This window comes from Fundulus heteroclitus, chromosome 13 (genome assembly GCF_011125445.2).
Source record: "Fundulus heteroclitus isolate FHET01 chromosome 13, MU-UCD_Fhet_4.1, whole genome shotgun sequence".
Taxonomy (NCBI): domain Eukaryota; kingdom Metazoa; phylum Chordata; class Actinopteri; order Cyprinodontiformes; family Fundulidae; genus Fundulus; species Fundulus heteroclitus.
In genome coordinates, this window is record NC_046373.1 from 17,982,226 (window position 1) to 17,999,068 (window position 16,843).

Below are 16,843 nucleotides of genomic sequence, written 5' to 3' on the forward strand. Positions count from 1 at the left end.
ACAGCAGAAATGATGAACACTATAAAATTAACAGTATAAGAACACAAATTAAATAAATAAAGGAAAGCTTTTCACTCAGATAGAAAGTACTCCCGGATCAGTGCTTCTGCGTTCTTTTTGTGTCTCTGCTCTGTCCTCTCAAACCCCCCAGTTGTCGTGGCAGATGGCTGCTCACACTGAGCCTGGTTCTGTTGGAAGTTCCTTCCTGTTTAAGGGGAGTTTTCCTCCCCACTGTCGCTACATGCACGCTTGGCATGAGGGATTGCTGCAAAGTTAACGATACACTGCAAGCCACTGTCCACTGTCGCTACGTGCTCATCCAGGAAGAGTGAATGCTGCAAAGTCAATGATTTGATGCAATCTGCTGGGTTTCCTTAGATAGTATACAGTAGATATAGATATAAACTTTTTGACCAATCAATTCGATAGAATTGACTTTGTAAAGTGCCTTTAGATGACAAGTGTTGTCAGTCGGCACTATATAGATCAACTGAATAGGACTTCGACAAACTAGTTAGTTGAGAGCTTTGCTGTTTTGCTCAATTAGTTTATCAAAACAGACTGGAGCTGTGCCAAAAATTAATGCAGGTGAGGTTCCAATACGTCTGGCGGTCTCCTGCTCCATCCTGCCATCACCTGTGAACCAAAACACCTGGATACCTGAACTTCTTCAGACTGATCCCCAAACATTTGGGAGCAATTCAACTTTTTTGGTTGACAACTATGGCCTGAGACTTGAATAAGCTGCCAAAATTCAAACTTTTCCCATCTAAGCTTGGCTCTGAAATCTTTGATCAAAAGCAGAAACAAGGAAACCTTTTCATCATGAAGTAAGGTACCAGAAAGTACAGAAGTGTGTTTATCTTGTTGAAGCCACAGTGCAGGATGTAAAGAATAACCAGAAGCAATGTTACAAATATACTAAATTTTCTTATAAAAATCTTAGGTTTGTCTTCAAGTTTTGTAAAGAAGTATGATAGTATGGTCAGTATGATATTATTCTGCTGCCTGTGGAGTCAATCTAGGTCACTGTGACAGCTGGTCCAAGTCGTAAGCAAGACCTCTGATCTCCGCCTGCTCTTTGAGCTCCGACATTTCCTTCCCAGACTGTTACCTGGGTGTGAGATTCCTCAGGTGTGCAGAGATGCGGCTGAGTCCCAGTACATCCTCCACAAAGCACCATTCACTGTCCGCAGAGAGCTGCTCGCTTCCCACATCTTATTTTTTACTATGTATTTAATGCAATGCAAACATCCTGGATGACACAGCAGACAAACAATTCAAACCCTGAAAACGTGCTGTATGTAATTTGTAAAAGTAAAAAGCTGCAAAATCAGCTGAATAACGCCGAGACGTTTCCTTTGTTCATACATTTTTGCAGGAGTTTGTTTTCCTCGAAATGGAAATTTAGTCTCAGGTCAGGAGGTTAGACCACAGCTATACTCTACAGAAAGTCACCAGTTTCATATGGTTTGGGTTATTTCTGATCTTGGTCATGTTCTGTTTTGTGGTTCTTTAAACATTGTGGTTGGGTGTGCTCTTGTTTCTTGTGGTCTTTGATTTCCTAAACCAGTGTTTTCCAAATCCATGACCCGTGACCACTGCCCGGCATTACAGATCCCTCCTTTAGCACACATTTTAGTCAGAGATCTTCCTGCTCTTTATTCCTGGTCTTCGTGATGCTGTTTGTTGACTAATGTTCTATAACAAACCTCTGAGGCATTCACAGCACAGCTGCATTTATGCTCTAAATGTGTAGATTCAGTTACACACATGTGAATCCTGAAGGGAATTGGTTGCATAGGATTTCTTTTTGGGGGGGAGGGTATCAAGAGTAAATGGGGCTGAATACAAATGCAAGCCACACCTTTCAGATTTTAATTTGTAAATGAAAATATAAACTCATGTATCCTTTTAGTTAAACTGCACAATGATACCCTACTTTGTGTTGGTTTAAACGTATTGAAGTTTTTTGGTTGTAACGTCAAAACACTTTTACAAGGCACACAATAACATCAGTCATTAACTTACTTCCACTTTTGCCCTGGCTGTGATAGAGGGTTATATACATTAAATCTGACACTACTTACCAGTTTGACCTTTCTTTCAATTTCAGTTGCGATCATACTTGTCCCCTTTTGTATCTCGTTAACAGTGAAGTTATAGCTTGTGTTCTCAGGACTTCTTAACCCTTGGCTTTCCATCTGTTCAATCAGAATTAGGCAAAACGCATCAAACTCTCATATGTTGCCCCCTCGTTGTGAAACTCCCCAATCTAATATATTGAGATTTTGTTCAGACTCGCATATTTTAAGTGCTATTACTATTCACTGCCCTATTTGCATGGTTAATAAGTGGTGTTTTAGTGTCTGAACAGGTCCATTGAGAAAACTATAATGTTGGTGTCATCGCGGTTGATGTGTCTAAATAACTTATAAAAGCAAGAAAAAAAATGTCCCAAGGCAAGGCGCCGTTCATAAATTGGGTATTTCAAATTGCTATCCCGGAAAGTAATGGAGTGAAAGCGAGAGATCCACCTTAAAAACACAAAACCCATTAATAGAAAAAACTTTAAAGTGCAAATGATGAAAATTAACGTGTAAAAATAATCTTTGACCTTTATGGGTAAGATGCTGTAAACAATCATGTTTCAGTCCAGATTCAGGGAAGCAAACATTTTCTTCACATCTCACATTTTCATGCCGTTTGGTCCTCAGTGTGGCAGCAGAAATAAAATGCTGTGGTGACACTGGACAAACAGGTCTCTAATGATCTGGAGGTGTCAACCTGGTCCATGTCTTGTCATTAACTGTGAGGTTTTAGCAGAACCAAAATACAGACAGGACGTTGAAGGCCCTGTGATGAAAATCTAAAATTTTAACGACTCAGAAACGAACTTACAAATGGGCTCATGGAACATCGGGCATGGAGAAAATAAAGGAGTAGCAGGGAGAAGGAAACCAAACGAAAGAAGCCAACGAGAAACAGAGAGAACTACAGAGAAGATATTCTCAGGGTGGACAAATGACAGGCAAACAGGAAAAACGAATCAGGAGAAATGAGGAACAGCTAGGGCAATCAGAGGAGATGTATAGCAGCTGGCAGGATGAAAAATGAAGCGGAGCAGGAGAAATTCTGCATGTATGTATGTAAATTCTGACTTCCGACTTGGAAGAACTCAACTGGAACAGCCCCTAAAGTCATACGTTCCCCTCGGAAAGTCCCAGACATTTTTTTAAGGCTGATGTTCCAATCCAATATGGCAACTCTTCGCATCAACAAAAGTAACCTTTGATGACAACATGTTTATTTTATACAGTTGTAAGAATGTGTCTAAAATCAATGTTACACGTAACGTCTGCATCTCTGAACCAAATAAATTAAAACTGGTGTTAGCATGTGGAAAATACAGCTTTAAACAACCTTTGTAAGAACTACTATGAACAAAACAAATCTTTTCCAAATCTTTTCCATACATTTTTTTTTTGGAACTTCTCTGATTGCAATAACCAGAAAGATGTTAACTCGGGTGTTACACAATTCCCAGCTCCAAGTTACGACTTCCAAGGTAATTGGAACGCAACAAAAGAAACTGAAAAAACAACAAAAAAGTACACATCAGCCCAGTAACACTGAAATGAATTTAGATCCAAGAAGTGTTAGCCGCTGCAGTGATGTATGAGTTAGCTAGCCAGTGACAGGAAGTTCCTCACCAGAAGTCTCACGCACAAATGTTTTTACTATATCCGTATTTCATTTGAAAAAAAGGAGGCTAGATCGTCAACAAATTTTTACTTTTTATTTTATTTATTTTTACAAATCAATGAGTGTGCACGGATTGAAGGACTAGTGTGACATGATCTATTTTTCCTGTTGGTCAGGACTCAGCAGCAGCATTTTGGGATGATCTGCAGCCACTAATTTTTCACAGACATCATTACAATAATCTAACCTACTGAAAATAAAAGCAAGCACCAGATTTACCGTGTCCCTTTTAGATTTGAAACCCTTTATTCTGGCAATGTTATCAGGTCCTAGTAGGCTACTTCAGTAATAGAAAATATGTGCATATTAAAATTCGGGTACAAGTTCATGATACTACTCTGGACCCTGTGGGTTTCAGCTTCGTTGAGTCCGATTGAGTGCTGATTTCATAACAGGGAAAAAAAATAAAACATTTTATGTCTCTTTTAAATGTTCTGAGTCCTATTAGTGTAACCTTTTGGGTAATTGGGAAGAGTGTCTTAGTATCTATTATATTACAGGGATTTACGAGAAGCTGTGAACATAGATTTAAACAAATCTGAAATATAACGGTGCTTATGCTTTTTATTTTATTTTTCATTATTATTACCACATTCTTTTGTTCTTTTTAGCCATTGGAAGCATGTTTATTTAATTTAGGAAAACCTATGCACCTTCTTCATTGGTGTTCAGGTGTGCAGGTGACGGATGCTGCACTATCAGTTTACCTGCAGCGACTTGCCCTGGTTCGTCCATCTCCTTGCGCTAACCTATATGGTTGGGTAGTTTCATGAACATTGTACTCTAAAACATCAGTTTCCGTGGATGCCCTTCCTCCCAGCCCCCCTCCTCCTCCTCCTCCTCCTCTGGCCAGCCTGCGTCACCTCCACTCCGGCTGCTGGATGGGCAGGGATGGAGGGAGTGGGCAGTTCATGGTTTCATTTGTGGCGTCGCTTTCTCCCATCTCCCTCCTTTCTCCCCGAGCCTCCGAGCCTGTCGGTGCACGGCTGCAGCTCCAGCTTGCATCTACCTGCGCACAGCATCCAGCCGCTTTCCTCCCCCCCTCCTGACCGGACAGTCGCACTGCAGCACGCAGAGAGGAGCTGACGGGACATACTTGTAGCGAGAAGTCGGACCGTCCTGCTTCAGCTGAAATGCTGCTGACAACAACCAGGTAGGCTTTTGAGTCGCTAAATGTAATGACTTAATAAGTCGACATTTGATTTCATGCCAGGTGGAAAGATCGTTCTCCTTGATGCTTTGCGTTATAACAGCGCGGAGTTAATTTCAGCTGCGCTCAGCTGTGAGGTGCATTACTGTGCAAAAGTTTCAAACCAGCTCTCATTTCTTTAAACTTTGCTTCAATGCAAACTGGCTTTCTGGCGTTTTTAAGTGGACTTTATCAGCATTTAATCTGACTCTGAAGGGGACTTTCAAAGTTGGACTGTGGCTGCTTTCTCTTTGAACTTCATTGGAACCGCTTACTGAATAGATGCGCAACACAAATTGATCAAGGCAGGTAATTGGAGAAGTGTGAAGCATATATATATATATATATATATATATATATATATATATATATATATATATATATATATATATATATATATATATATATAAATTGCACACTCTTGACTACTTCAGGGTGTATACATTAAACGGAAGAAAATCTATTTCAAAACCTCCTGAAAATGCAATTGAAAAATGACATTTAGAGTAAGACATTAATCTGGACACCCGTAAGATTTACTCCAAGTGACGATATCTAAAATTACACGCACGGCTATTTCTGTAGTTGATATCAAAGTGCATGCCCTCACAATCACAAAGAGTCTGGACGCGTTAAACCTTCATTGAGACGCGTTAAACCTTTACCTTCTGAGAAGTAAAAACATGAAGGACAGACAGAATTTTGCCAGAAAGTATGTAGACAAAGACCAGGACTTCTGAAATAAGGTTCTTTGGATAGATGAGTCTTGTACTGAATTATTTGGACCCAAAAACAGAGGATATCTTTGAGTTAAACCGTATATAGTATTCAAGGTAGTCACCCTCATACCAACTGTGAAGCATGGAGGTGGAGGTGTCATGGTTTGGGGATGCTCTGCTGCACCACGGTTTGGCCACATGATCCACCATGAGGTTTACTATGTATAAGGGGGTACATCTGAGGAAAAATCTGAGATCATCTGTAGCTTCATTGAGAAGGTGTTAAATGACATGTAAAAAACCCAAAACTCTTCAAACATCTCAAAAACAAAAGTAAGAAGAGAGACAAACTTTCATCAGATTGTTTTAACCAAAGAGGTTAAGACTAGCTATTGGAGGAAACGGTGGCCCAGGTTTTCGTCCACTGGAAAATGCATTTTTGTTGATAACTTTTTGATAAATGAGCGCTTTAAACACAGAGGATGCCACTTAAAGGTACATCAAACATGGCAGAATCTTCCGGAAACATGCTTCAGGACACAACTATGTTCTCGCTCTGCCTCTCCTGGTTAGTGTCCTTGGAAACTAGAAAGTTAAACCTTTCCAACAACCGATTGTACATTTTTCCCCGACATTGTCAGGGGACACTATTTCCGTACGTAACGTTGGTCATATAAATGGTAGCAGTCACTTTTATGACTTCCATGCTTCATGCACAGTTGGTTTTATGAACTGCTCCCAAACCGGTTGATGATGTACAGCGTAGATGTCGTGACCAAAGGCTTTGTCAAATGCAGAAGGAGTCCTACTTTTATTTGACTAGATTACCTTTTATGAGGTGAAACACACATCTGGCACAGTTTTGGCACATTTGCCTGAACTGTGCCAACATGGCAGCTCCGCCTGGCACAATGGCAAATAAAACCTTTGTGGATCAAATAGGCTTAAACGGATTCAGTCCAAATTTGCTGCATTTATAGTAAAGAAGACAATTCTCAGGTGTCTCCTAGGTTTTGGAAAGGACTTTCACAGTGTTTTTCACCGTTTATTTAGAAAAAGTCATACATACTGACAATTGTGATAGTGGTTTCACTGGAGAAATAATATTATATGTCTTACCTATAAACTGGTATCAAATAGTTGCATTTAGATCCAATAATTGAAGAGCTATTCTTGAATTATTTCAGTTGCAGAACTTGTTTCTGAAATTTAGAACTGAATAGGGTGTCCTTATTTTATCTCTCATGACAGCATAGCAGTAGATAAAAGTCAAGTCTTTTATTGATAGGAAACAATACAGCAGAGACCTGGCAATGGACCTGATAGATGCAACATCTGCCTGCTGTTCGTGTTTGCCATTTCTTCTGCTTAAGGCTCTAAGAATCACCATCTTGGTACAAAGTATGTTATTATTAGAGACAACATAAACACAATTACACTGTCACATCCTTTCTCAAGAGTCATGACAAAACTGTTTTTGATTTTTCAAATCAATTATGAAGAAAAAATGCTGAAAAACAACAAGTGTGGCAGTCAGTGTGTGGTTGAATGAACAATATTCCAATGTATGTGTTAAATCCACGAAGCAAACAATGGATGGAAAGGAGAAAAAATACCTGAAGCACCGAAGAGGTGGGATTGTAAAAGGCTGAAACTTTGGGTCCAAGTACTGTTGAAATACAGCAGCAAACCATCTCATAATACTTTGGTCAATTTATTTTCCCATTTTAATTCAATTGATTTTATATAGCTTTATATATTTATATTGAACCCAGGACCTTCTTACTGCAAGGTAACAGTGCTACCAACTGCATCACTGCACAAAATCATCACATTCACTCAAATATATATCTTGACCTGCATACCATGCAGGGTTGCGGGGGGTGGGGGGGGTGGGGGGTGGGGGGGGGGGGGGTGGGTGGGGGGTCTGGTACCTCTCTCCAGCGGTCATTGACCAAGAGGTGGGGTTATGCCCTGAATTCAATCCAAATGTATCTAAAGAAGCCCAGCTGCCCCTTATCTTAAGAGCTAATGTAGAACAGTTTTATTAGAAGCAGACTCACATTGATCACAGTCTACTCTTGCAAAGTGGGTTAAACAGACGAAAAGGAAACGAATAATAAAACACAAAAACCCGAGATCAGAACTACCTTCTTTTGATAAAAGAAACAAAAACACAAAGAGAGAGAGCACAAAAACAAGAGCATTACCACTGGTTCTGTCCAGAGAAGAGAGAGTCAATATGTCGTCAAGCAGTCTAAGCCTACAGCAGAATACAGTAGAAAAATAGAAAATAATCTAGAGGCTTTATTGAAAAGAAAAGTTTTAAGGCCAGCGTTTAAGAAATGAGGGATAAAAAGCTGACTTTAACCCATTTCTGTAACAGTGGAGATCTGTGTTTTATAGTGTTTAATCTGACTTTCTATCCAGAAAAAGGCAAAACAAACAAAGCAAATGTTATAATTTAATTGCATAACTTCCTGACATATTCAAAATGTACAGGTTATTATATGCCCGGGGAGTTGCTTTTTAGTCTTGAGTGCTTACCTCTGACTCTACATCATTTCATTTCATCTCTCTACTTCAGTTCACCTCGGGGCACAGGTGAATTTCACTAATGGACATACAGAGAGCCAGAGGTCAAACTCAGTCATGCAGCCATGTTTTGGTAGCTTCTGATTATATAATGTTCCAGTGGATTCTTGAGCTTAAGATGCGAGGCAACTCAACCCCTTCAAAAAATACCATTAAAACATAAAATGCATCAAAACTGGTAGACAGGATGATTCAAATATAATATTGTTTCTTTGCTTGTAATGGTGGAACAGCATTCAGGGTCAGCTATACATGTATTCAGCACCCTTTTTTAATTTAACTACTCACAAGGGCAAGTTTGATGGGTGTTTTGTTCTAATTTTTAACTTTGAACCTCAGCATTGGACTTATGACGAGTATCTGCTTATTTTCTTAAACCATCTCTATCAGGTAATTTCTACTTTTCCTGTTTTGTCAATTTTCTTTACCTTGCCCCATTCACAGAAAAATGCACTAACTGGGTGGTGCTGAAATCAGCCCGTTTGACCTTATAGTTTGTAGTACTGACCTAAAATGTATTACTTGGTAAGTTCCTGGTAATGTTGATTGAAAATACCTGATCTTGAAACTGATTCAATGACACTCAGACTCGTCAGTGATGAACTGTCCATCTTTTTAAGTCTTTTTCTTCCTAGAAGTCAGGCTTTCTCTGCAGCATTTTAAACTAGTCCGTAGGCAGTAGTTCTCCAGACATGCTTAAGGTCTTGTGGTTTTTCATTCTGAGAAGGCTGCAAGTACGCGGTTCAAACCCCGCAGACTACCACTAATGGGTCCCTGAGCAAGACCCTTAGCCTCAGATTGCTCCCCAGTCGCTGCCCACTGCTCCCATAAGGAAGGGATTAAAAGCAGAAGACAAATTTGATGGGAATGTACAATTGCAATGACAAATGAAGATTTCTCTTCTCATACGAAGGAAAAAAAGACGTTTTTGACATTTAAAAAAAAACCCTGATTGAATTATAGTTCAGAGCTAAGTGGCTTTATAAACAGAAAACCTTCCTCTCAAAATGATCAGGTACCGGAGTGAAAATAAGTGGAAACATAGTTTGAAGCTTTCCCAGACCCACTGGATGGTGAATCATGGTGGGTGGCTTTCTGGCACAGTCATGTTGTGGGGAGACATCCTGGTGGTTTTTTCTTGGAGATGTGCAAGCGAAATATGCAAGAAGCCAGAGTTATGGTGTCGACTTAATACTCTAACTTCTCTCACAGATAATTAACTTCGTTTAGGGCCGTTGCTCATTTCCGGCACGTCAAAGGACATATAATTTTCTGACCTTTTGAAGTTATCTTAAAACATAAAAGTTTCTACTGAATAAGTACTTTGTGGGGGACACACAGTTGGTTCTTCGCATGCTTGCATGTTAGGGGTAATTGTGTTGCAGGATTTTAGCAGTAGACAGCCTAATGGTTACTCTGATACTTTTTTTTAAACACTTCTAATCTCTCCAATGAGAAAATCTAGTTGCCAATTAGAGATCTTGCCATAATACACAAACATAAAAAAACCAGAGGAGGACTGAACAGAAGACCTTCTATGACCAAAAAACAACTACCTACCACTACCAACCTGTAAGGTTGTCAAATGAACTGGTATTTTGAAATAATCAATACTTAAGAAATAGATTTAATTTTGATTTGCATCAAAATTAATATAAATTGTGTTGTTTTCATCTTTCCGTTTTTTTTCAAAGAGCGTTGCTCAGGATTGCTGAAGACACACTTATCTCGCCTCTCTGTTGCTGGAGGAAAGCCTTTGTGACTTTACTTACTTTACTTGTATGTTGTTTTGTTTTTTCATGCTTACATTTATGGACCACAACTACTAGATTAGGGCTATAAAGCAATCACCGTTAGAATAAAACCTTTCAAAATGTAAATCAAATGCTGAAAAGCTCTAAAAATCGCTAAACTTGTGAATCCACTAAAGTTTTAACACGTTGCTACTTGCTTAGACAGCTGTGAGATTTCTTTCTGTTAAAGCGTTAATAGCACACAAACAACCCATGGTATTGTTTCTTTGAGTAAGAAACCCTCAAAGCCGCCAGAGAAATAGGTTTTCTGTGAGGATTCAGTCAATAGTTTTATGTTTAAATCAATCTTTTGTGCGCGCAAAAATGTTGCAGTATAGTTTTACTGCTGTCGTGCGCAACTATCTTTATGTTGCACGTCATTTCAGGGCAATCAAAAGTGATAAACCTGGGATTGAAAATCTAAAGTAGATTGGGTTTATCAGTAGAGTAGAGAAAGCCTGAAGTCTAGATTTACACCTCGTAGAAGCTCAATTATAGTGTGCTTTGGAGACGACGTGTGTTGTTCTAGCTCAGCAGTCCTCCGATCTCTCAGCACATCAGTCAAACGGACGTGTTTGACCCGGCTGAATTGGGATCAGAAGTCATTTTCTGGCTAGCTGGTTGGGAGGGAGGGACCAGGTTTCCCTGTACTGACAGTGATGCAGAACTCTGCAGAGGACCACCCATGAGATGCAGGGGGATATTCTCTACTGTGCAACATTTGCAAAACAGCGTGAGCACCATCTTTATGTTCCTTCATCAAGTATACTTATTATATTTAAAAGCAATCCTATATTTCTTATATTCTTTTCAGGCTCTAAAGACAACAGCCTGGAGCTAATTTGTTGTCAACAGGAGAAAGAGCCTGCATAACGCTTTGGCTGCAGTCTGCAAAACCCTAAATGCAGTGGGTGGCATCGATTTCAGCTCGACTTGTCTTCAGTGTCACTGTCGTTTAAACAAGAACGAGCTGCAAGCCTTCAGTGGCAAATGTGAGCTAAAGATGGCACAACACCAAGCAACCGCAATTTTTCTCCGCCGTCGTCAAACCCGAATTCACAGGCCGACGTTTGAGCCTAACAGTGAGCCCATTTGCATCAGTGTCCGGGGTCTTAATGCTGCTGTTTCTCCTCCACAAAGCCTTGTGCACAGGGATCCTAAGTGCTATAAAAACTTCCCCTTTTGCAGCCATGAAAAGAGTGAGAGAAAGAAAAGAGAAACGGTGGGTGAGTGTGCCAGTGCCCTGTCCTTTAATTTTCCATGAAGCCTTTTGTGCGGGAGTCGGTATGAAGGGAAAGCACAGTGTGCAGCTGTCCTCTTGGCTCCATCATTGCTCTTTTATGAGATGTTTTCTTGTCAAGAATACTAATAGTGATACCAGCCTTGAAGTCTGCCCAGCTGCCAGGAAAACAGACTGCAATTATGCTGCCTTAAGAGAGGTTCATTTCATTTGAGAAAAGTCAATGAGGTCTGTTTGTGCCAACTCATTTTAACGAGAATGTTTGACACAAATGCAGAGAGTATACTTTATATTAACTCTTTTTACACTTCAGTTTCTTTCAAGAGGGTAAATCCTTACTGAGATTTACTTTTTGGGGTTTGGCTCTAACGTTCACCTTTCAGTTTTGGACTTGATCTAATTTTTTTTTCAGGTCCCTGTTTATTTCAGACTGGAAAAAAACATATTTGGAGTATTGTTTGTTCTAAAGTGAATTTACCAATGCACAAGTACTAATTTGCTCTACGACACCATGCTCATTACTAACAGGTTGGGTTTGTTGTTGCTCTGTCTCTGCTAGGGTTGCAGACACCAATTTAAGCAGAATAAAATGTCTCTTTAAAGGGGCCTAGTCACGTAAAACGACCATAAAAAGAAAACATACAAAAAAACACGTATCCATCTTCAAACAAAAAGATAAATGCCAAGCGTTCATCTTGATAGTGTTTACTTGTCCTTTCTGAGCCTGAAAAGTAGTTTGCGCCGGGTGTGATCAGCAGACATAAACATTGTTTATGCAGTACCGCGGCGCAATCAGAAAGCAAGATGCCGACAATTAATGCAGCTACTCTAAGAGTCAGTAGAGCGTCCTGTAAGGTCTCGTAGTAAAGTGACAGCTCGGCGTGGTCAAAGACCCACATGACCTCCAGGGCTAGTGTTACTTAACCTCTTTCTCGCTCAGCTCCATTGCCAATATCATTTTTCTGGTCTAAAAAAAGACTTTGTTTACTAACAAATAGAGCAAATACTAAGTGTAAAATACAGAAATAAAATATAATAAGGGCGCAATCATTTAATTGGAAAACCTTTGTGTGCAACCAGAGAGAGCTACTGTAGAAATTCGTAGTCATTATATGTGACTTGGCCCCTTTAAAAGGAGCAAAGCGTTAAGTTCCAGGGTTTTTGCAGACGTCTGCCCCCTCTGGTGACAAGTTGAAATGACACCAGTGTTGTGCAAGCGCATGGGAGAAGAGGAAAAGCATCTTCCCATGCGACTGCACAGCTCTTTTATTCAGAGTCGTAATGTCTTCTGACATAAGAAAGCTATAAATATTGAAGTCACCCCGAGTTCTCGAGCTAATGCATCGATTACGGCAGAGATTTAACAAAGTAGGCAGGTGCACGCCCAGAGGATTCGGCCCGAATCACTATCTCATGAACTGACTAATCCAGCCTATAGAGGCTACTGCGTAAATAGAGGATTACTAATTTTACTTGCCGGGCAATCACAAGGGCATGAAAGGGAAAGAAAATAAATATTTAACTTCCAGTCTTGCACTATGCACTTTTAAGGACTGAAATAAAAGAAGCTTTAAGAAGAGAATCAAGAATGTCTTGTTTAACTTCCTTGTCATGAATGATCATTAATTATTTATGTCATGAACAGATGCAGCGTTGCTCCTGTGTGAGAGAGAGAGCGGTTTTGTTAACAAAGGGTTTTAACAAAATTTTAAACAATGATTAAGATTGTGGAGTTGGCTTTTTAAGTGGGTTAAGCATTGTATCTTAGTGATTAGCACTGTTAATCTAAATTTACAATACATGAAACCTCTATCTATGTCTGGGTGGAAGGTTTTGTTGCAGAAGGAGATCGTCAGGGTTTGTGTGGGAAGGCAGAAGAAGACGTCTGCCCAGGCTTCAGGTTCTAGTAACACCTCATGAATTTGCCAAAATTGTCGAGCTAGCTCCAGGATTTTAATCGCAACTTTCGATAGATGAATATGTTGATGCACTGACGTTTGCAACCATTAACACTGTGACTTGACTACTATGACCTAAATAATTGGAGGAAGTGTGAATGGCAGCTAAGATATTAAATGATGTTGTATCTGAAGGCTCTAAAAAGCGAAACAATGGCCTTCTGTGGCTTAATTTCAAAGCTGAACTCCTGCCAAGGCTTATTGAGTTCCTTGGGATGGCAGAGCTGCTGGCAGAAGTGAAACAACAGTATTTAGAAGTTTGGGCGGGATTCACAAGCACTCGACTAACCGTCAGGCTTTATCCACATAGCCTTGTGAGTCTCCAAACCCGAGAGTCTCCACAACATCTCCACATCACTGATTTGCAGGACCTATTGCTCACTATAGGTAGAGTTCTGGAAGACATCTCTCTTCAGGAAGTCTAAGGTGGAGTCTAGACTAATTGAACCCTCCAGTTCAGCAATAGGCCTCTTTTTAGGTTTTCTTCTGTGAGGTTTTATGAAATGGTCACATACAGAAGAAAGATCTATAAAAATTCAGGAGAACAGTCACACCTTTCTTCTACTTTCAAGGCTCAGGTTTAAAACTGACCTCTTTGAAGAAGCCGACACACGAGCTGGGCTGAATACAAAATAGCTAATAAACTCAGTTTGAAAGAAACGGCGCAGAAGCACGGCTTTTCCACAATGAAGGAACATTTCCAGGTCTTACCGAGGTTGCCAGTATGAGTTAACTGTAGACGTCCCGTCATGCCTGCTGGGTTAATAACAGGCCCGGGTTGGTGACAGAGGGCTGGACGGATGCCGCCGGGCTGAGACGCTGTGTCATTAGCTCACGGAGGTGATAAATAGCTTGAGGTCAGAAGCCTGTGGCACCGATTTCCTTTTGGAAACCAGAAAAAATCTGCTGTATGGTTGAGCTCTCAGTTACTTTTCATTTATTTTCAGTGGCTCCCGTGATTTACAAAAGCCTCCACGGTTCGCTCAGATCACTCTGATTCTTTTTTTTTTTTTTAAACCAGAAGGTTAACATGATTCAGTTGCAGTTGGATGCATGTGGCATTGCTGCCAAAATAGTTGTGTAAAACAACAGTCCCATATTTCCATTAGTTATACACTTATTTACATATTAACATCAGATATGGTTAGATAAGAAGTAATAATGTGTCCATAAAATATGCTTTTTACACCTTTGTATGAAAAAATAAGGTAAAGAAAATAAAACTAGACAGAATGTTAACAAAATAAATAAAATAAAGTCTTAAAATGCTAACAAGCAATCTAAATCAGACCCATCAAACCAATTTATTGTTAGCGTTTTACCATTGTTGATAAATGAAGGGGTCATGGTGAGTTTTTTTGAGGTTGTGCATTCAGTTTTCTGCATAGATACTCAAAATAAAAACAGGTCTATTGAAGAATCTGTAAAACCATATTCAAGGAAATCGTAACAAATGAAGGAGCATAAAAACATTCAACCATATTCGAAAAGTTTTTAAGACTGACCTTTAATTCAGTGTGCAGTGCTGTGAAAACAGTACTTGCCATCTTACAGGTTTCTTCTGTTTTCACCTTTTGTCACACTTTGATGTATTTGAAGGAGATTAGAGGAATGTTTGTTGAACTTTGGGGATCTTGTGTTTGAATTATTTGAGGAATACACATTACCTGTTGGGTTTGGCAGCTGTTCTCTCTAGTTAACCTTGTGAAGGAAGGCAATCAGGCAAGTAGATTAAGGTATTTACAATAAGAGTAATAGACATTTTAAACCAAAATGAAGACAAGACGATCCAGAGGGCTCTCTGCTGTAGATGCGTGGTAAACTCCAGCTACGGCAAAACATTGGCAGAATAAAACAAAGATGAAGTTATTAGTTTTCACTAAAACAGTGGTTCAGAATCCTGGTTCTCTGGACCTACTGTCCTGCATGTTTTAGACGCGTCTGCTCCAGCACATCTGAATCAAACGATTTCATTACCTCCTCAGCAGCCCATCAAGAGCTGCAGAGGCCTGTTTATCACCAGTTTATTTAAGTCATGTTTATTTAGAGGCAAGGAAACACCTAAAGCATGCAGGATAGTGGGTCCCGAGGACCAGAATTGAAAACCACTGCAGTAGAAGAACAATGAAAAGATGCCCCCATATTACTGCAACCGAGACAGACGATCTGACACCGGATGGGAGATCAGCCGGTCGGCTCATGGAGTGAGTAGCAGAGTTGATAGATTGAAGGTGGATGAGATCGACAGGGAATAGGAGGGGTTTGGGGATGAGAACATTAGACAAACACACTTCACAGCCACTGCAGGACCACTGTGAAGAAAACAAACACCAAAAAATAAACACTTATCAGAATTCCCTTTTTTAACAAAACCCTATAAGACCTTTAAGAGGCTAAATGTATAAATGGCGAAACAGCAAAATGTAGAATAATAGCAAATTAAGTCATTGACAAGCATGTGTGGAGGGTACTGCACTCGCGTTCTCTTCAGCACTCCAATAGATCAGTTTTGAGTCAATGGAGCATGTTTAACTTATTCAGTTTCACTTTAGGATAAATGAAAATCTTTTTGAGTTGAACTAAATTGAACCAACGAATCGCATGCCTTCCAGCATCCAAAATCAATTTCCTTCATTATCCTTGGTTACATGTCACTGGTAAATGGAAAGGTCCATTATGATACACGTGGATACATTTTTTCTTACAGTGTTTATCATTTTACCTTTACAGACATGTCCAGATCCTTCCCCTCATCTGTGCAGTTTGTCATCTTGCCCTGGCCTTCCCCATCCAGGCACCATCTGCTCATGGTAAGTCCACGGTTATGACAAAGGCCTCGCAAAAGAAATTAAAACCCCATGAAGATTCGCCACATTTTGTGAAGTTACAGCAGCTTATGAATGCAGGTGGTTGGGCTAGATCAGGGGTTTCCCAAACTTTTTAGCCTGTGGCTCAAAAATAGCAGCACCAGAGACTGACAAACCACTTTAGGTAGGTGGGATGTTTTTATGAGAATATAGTCCCGATGTTACGAGAAAAAAGTTGTATTTTTATAAGAACGCTTACAAAAAACTGCAGCATTAAAATGAGGAATGTTCAGCATCTTGTAAAGGTATATGTTTCTATTGGTTTAAAAAATAAGGAAATACTAAATCTTTTTGGCACATTAGCTTCAAATCATCTAGCGACCGCCCCCCCCATCCCCCCTCCAGGACGACCTGTGTAGTGCCCACAAGCCTGTTCTATAAAACACACAATCCACCACCAAAACTTTATTTTATTCCGTCACTCTTCTTGTTCAATCACACTTGCATTTATACAGATTTAAAAATGACAATATCAGAATCAGAGATACTTTAATAATCCCAGAGGGAAATTACTTTTGTTACACGCTCCAGATATAAATATATATATATATATATATATATATATATATATATATATATATATATATATATATATATATATATATCCATCAATTTCCTTCATCCATTTTCCAAACCAATATTTTACATAAAGTTGAGGTGAACTCTGACTATTCTAGTTCAGGTCACTACTGGTAGCCCTTCGTATGACACAACACC

General features: G+C 39.7%; 1 protein-coding gene across 1 annotated transcript in view; it reads left to right on the forward strand.

The window, feature by feature from the left end:
• The first annotated feature begins 4,649 nt into the window (after positions 1 to 4,649).
• LOC105935061 (brevican core protein) overlaps positions 4,650 to 16,843 on the forward strand; it is a 32,108-nt gene continuing 19,914 nt past the window's right edge. Inside the window, exons 1-2 of the mRNA XM_036145263.1 lie at positions 4,650 to 4,918; positions 15,990 to 16,069. Of these exons, the coding sequence (XP_036001156.1) occupies positions 4,899 to 4,918; positions 15,990 to 16,069 (100 nt within the window). The 5' untranslated portion in view covers positions 4,650 to 4,898. The remainder of the gene's footprint in view (positions 4,919 to 15,989; positions 16,070 to 16,843) is intronic.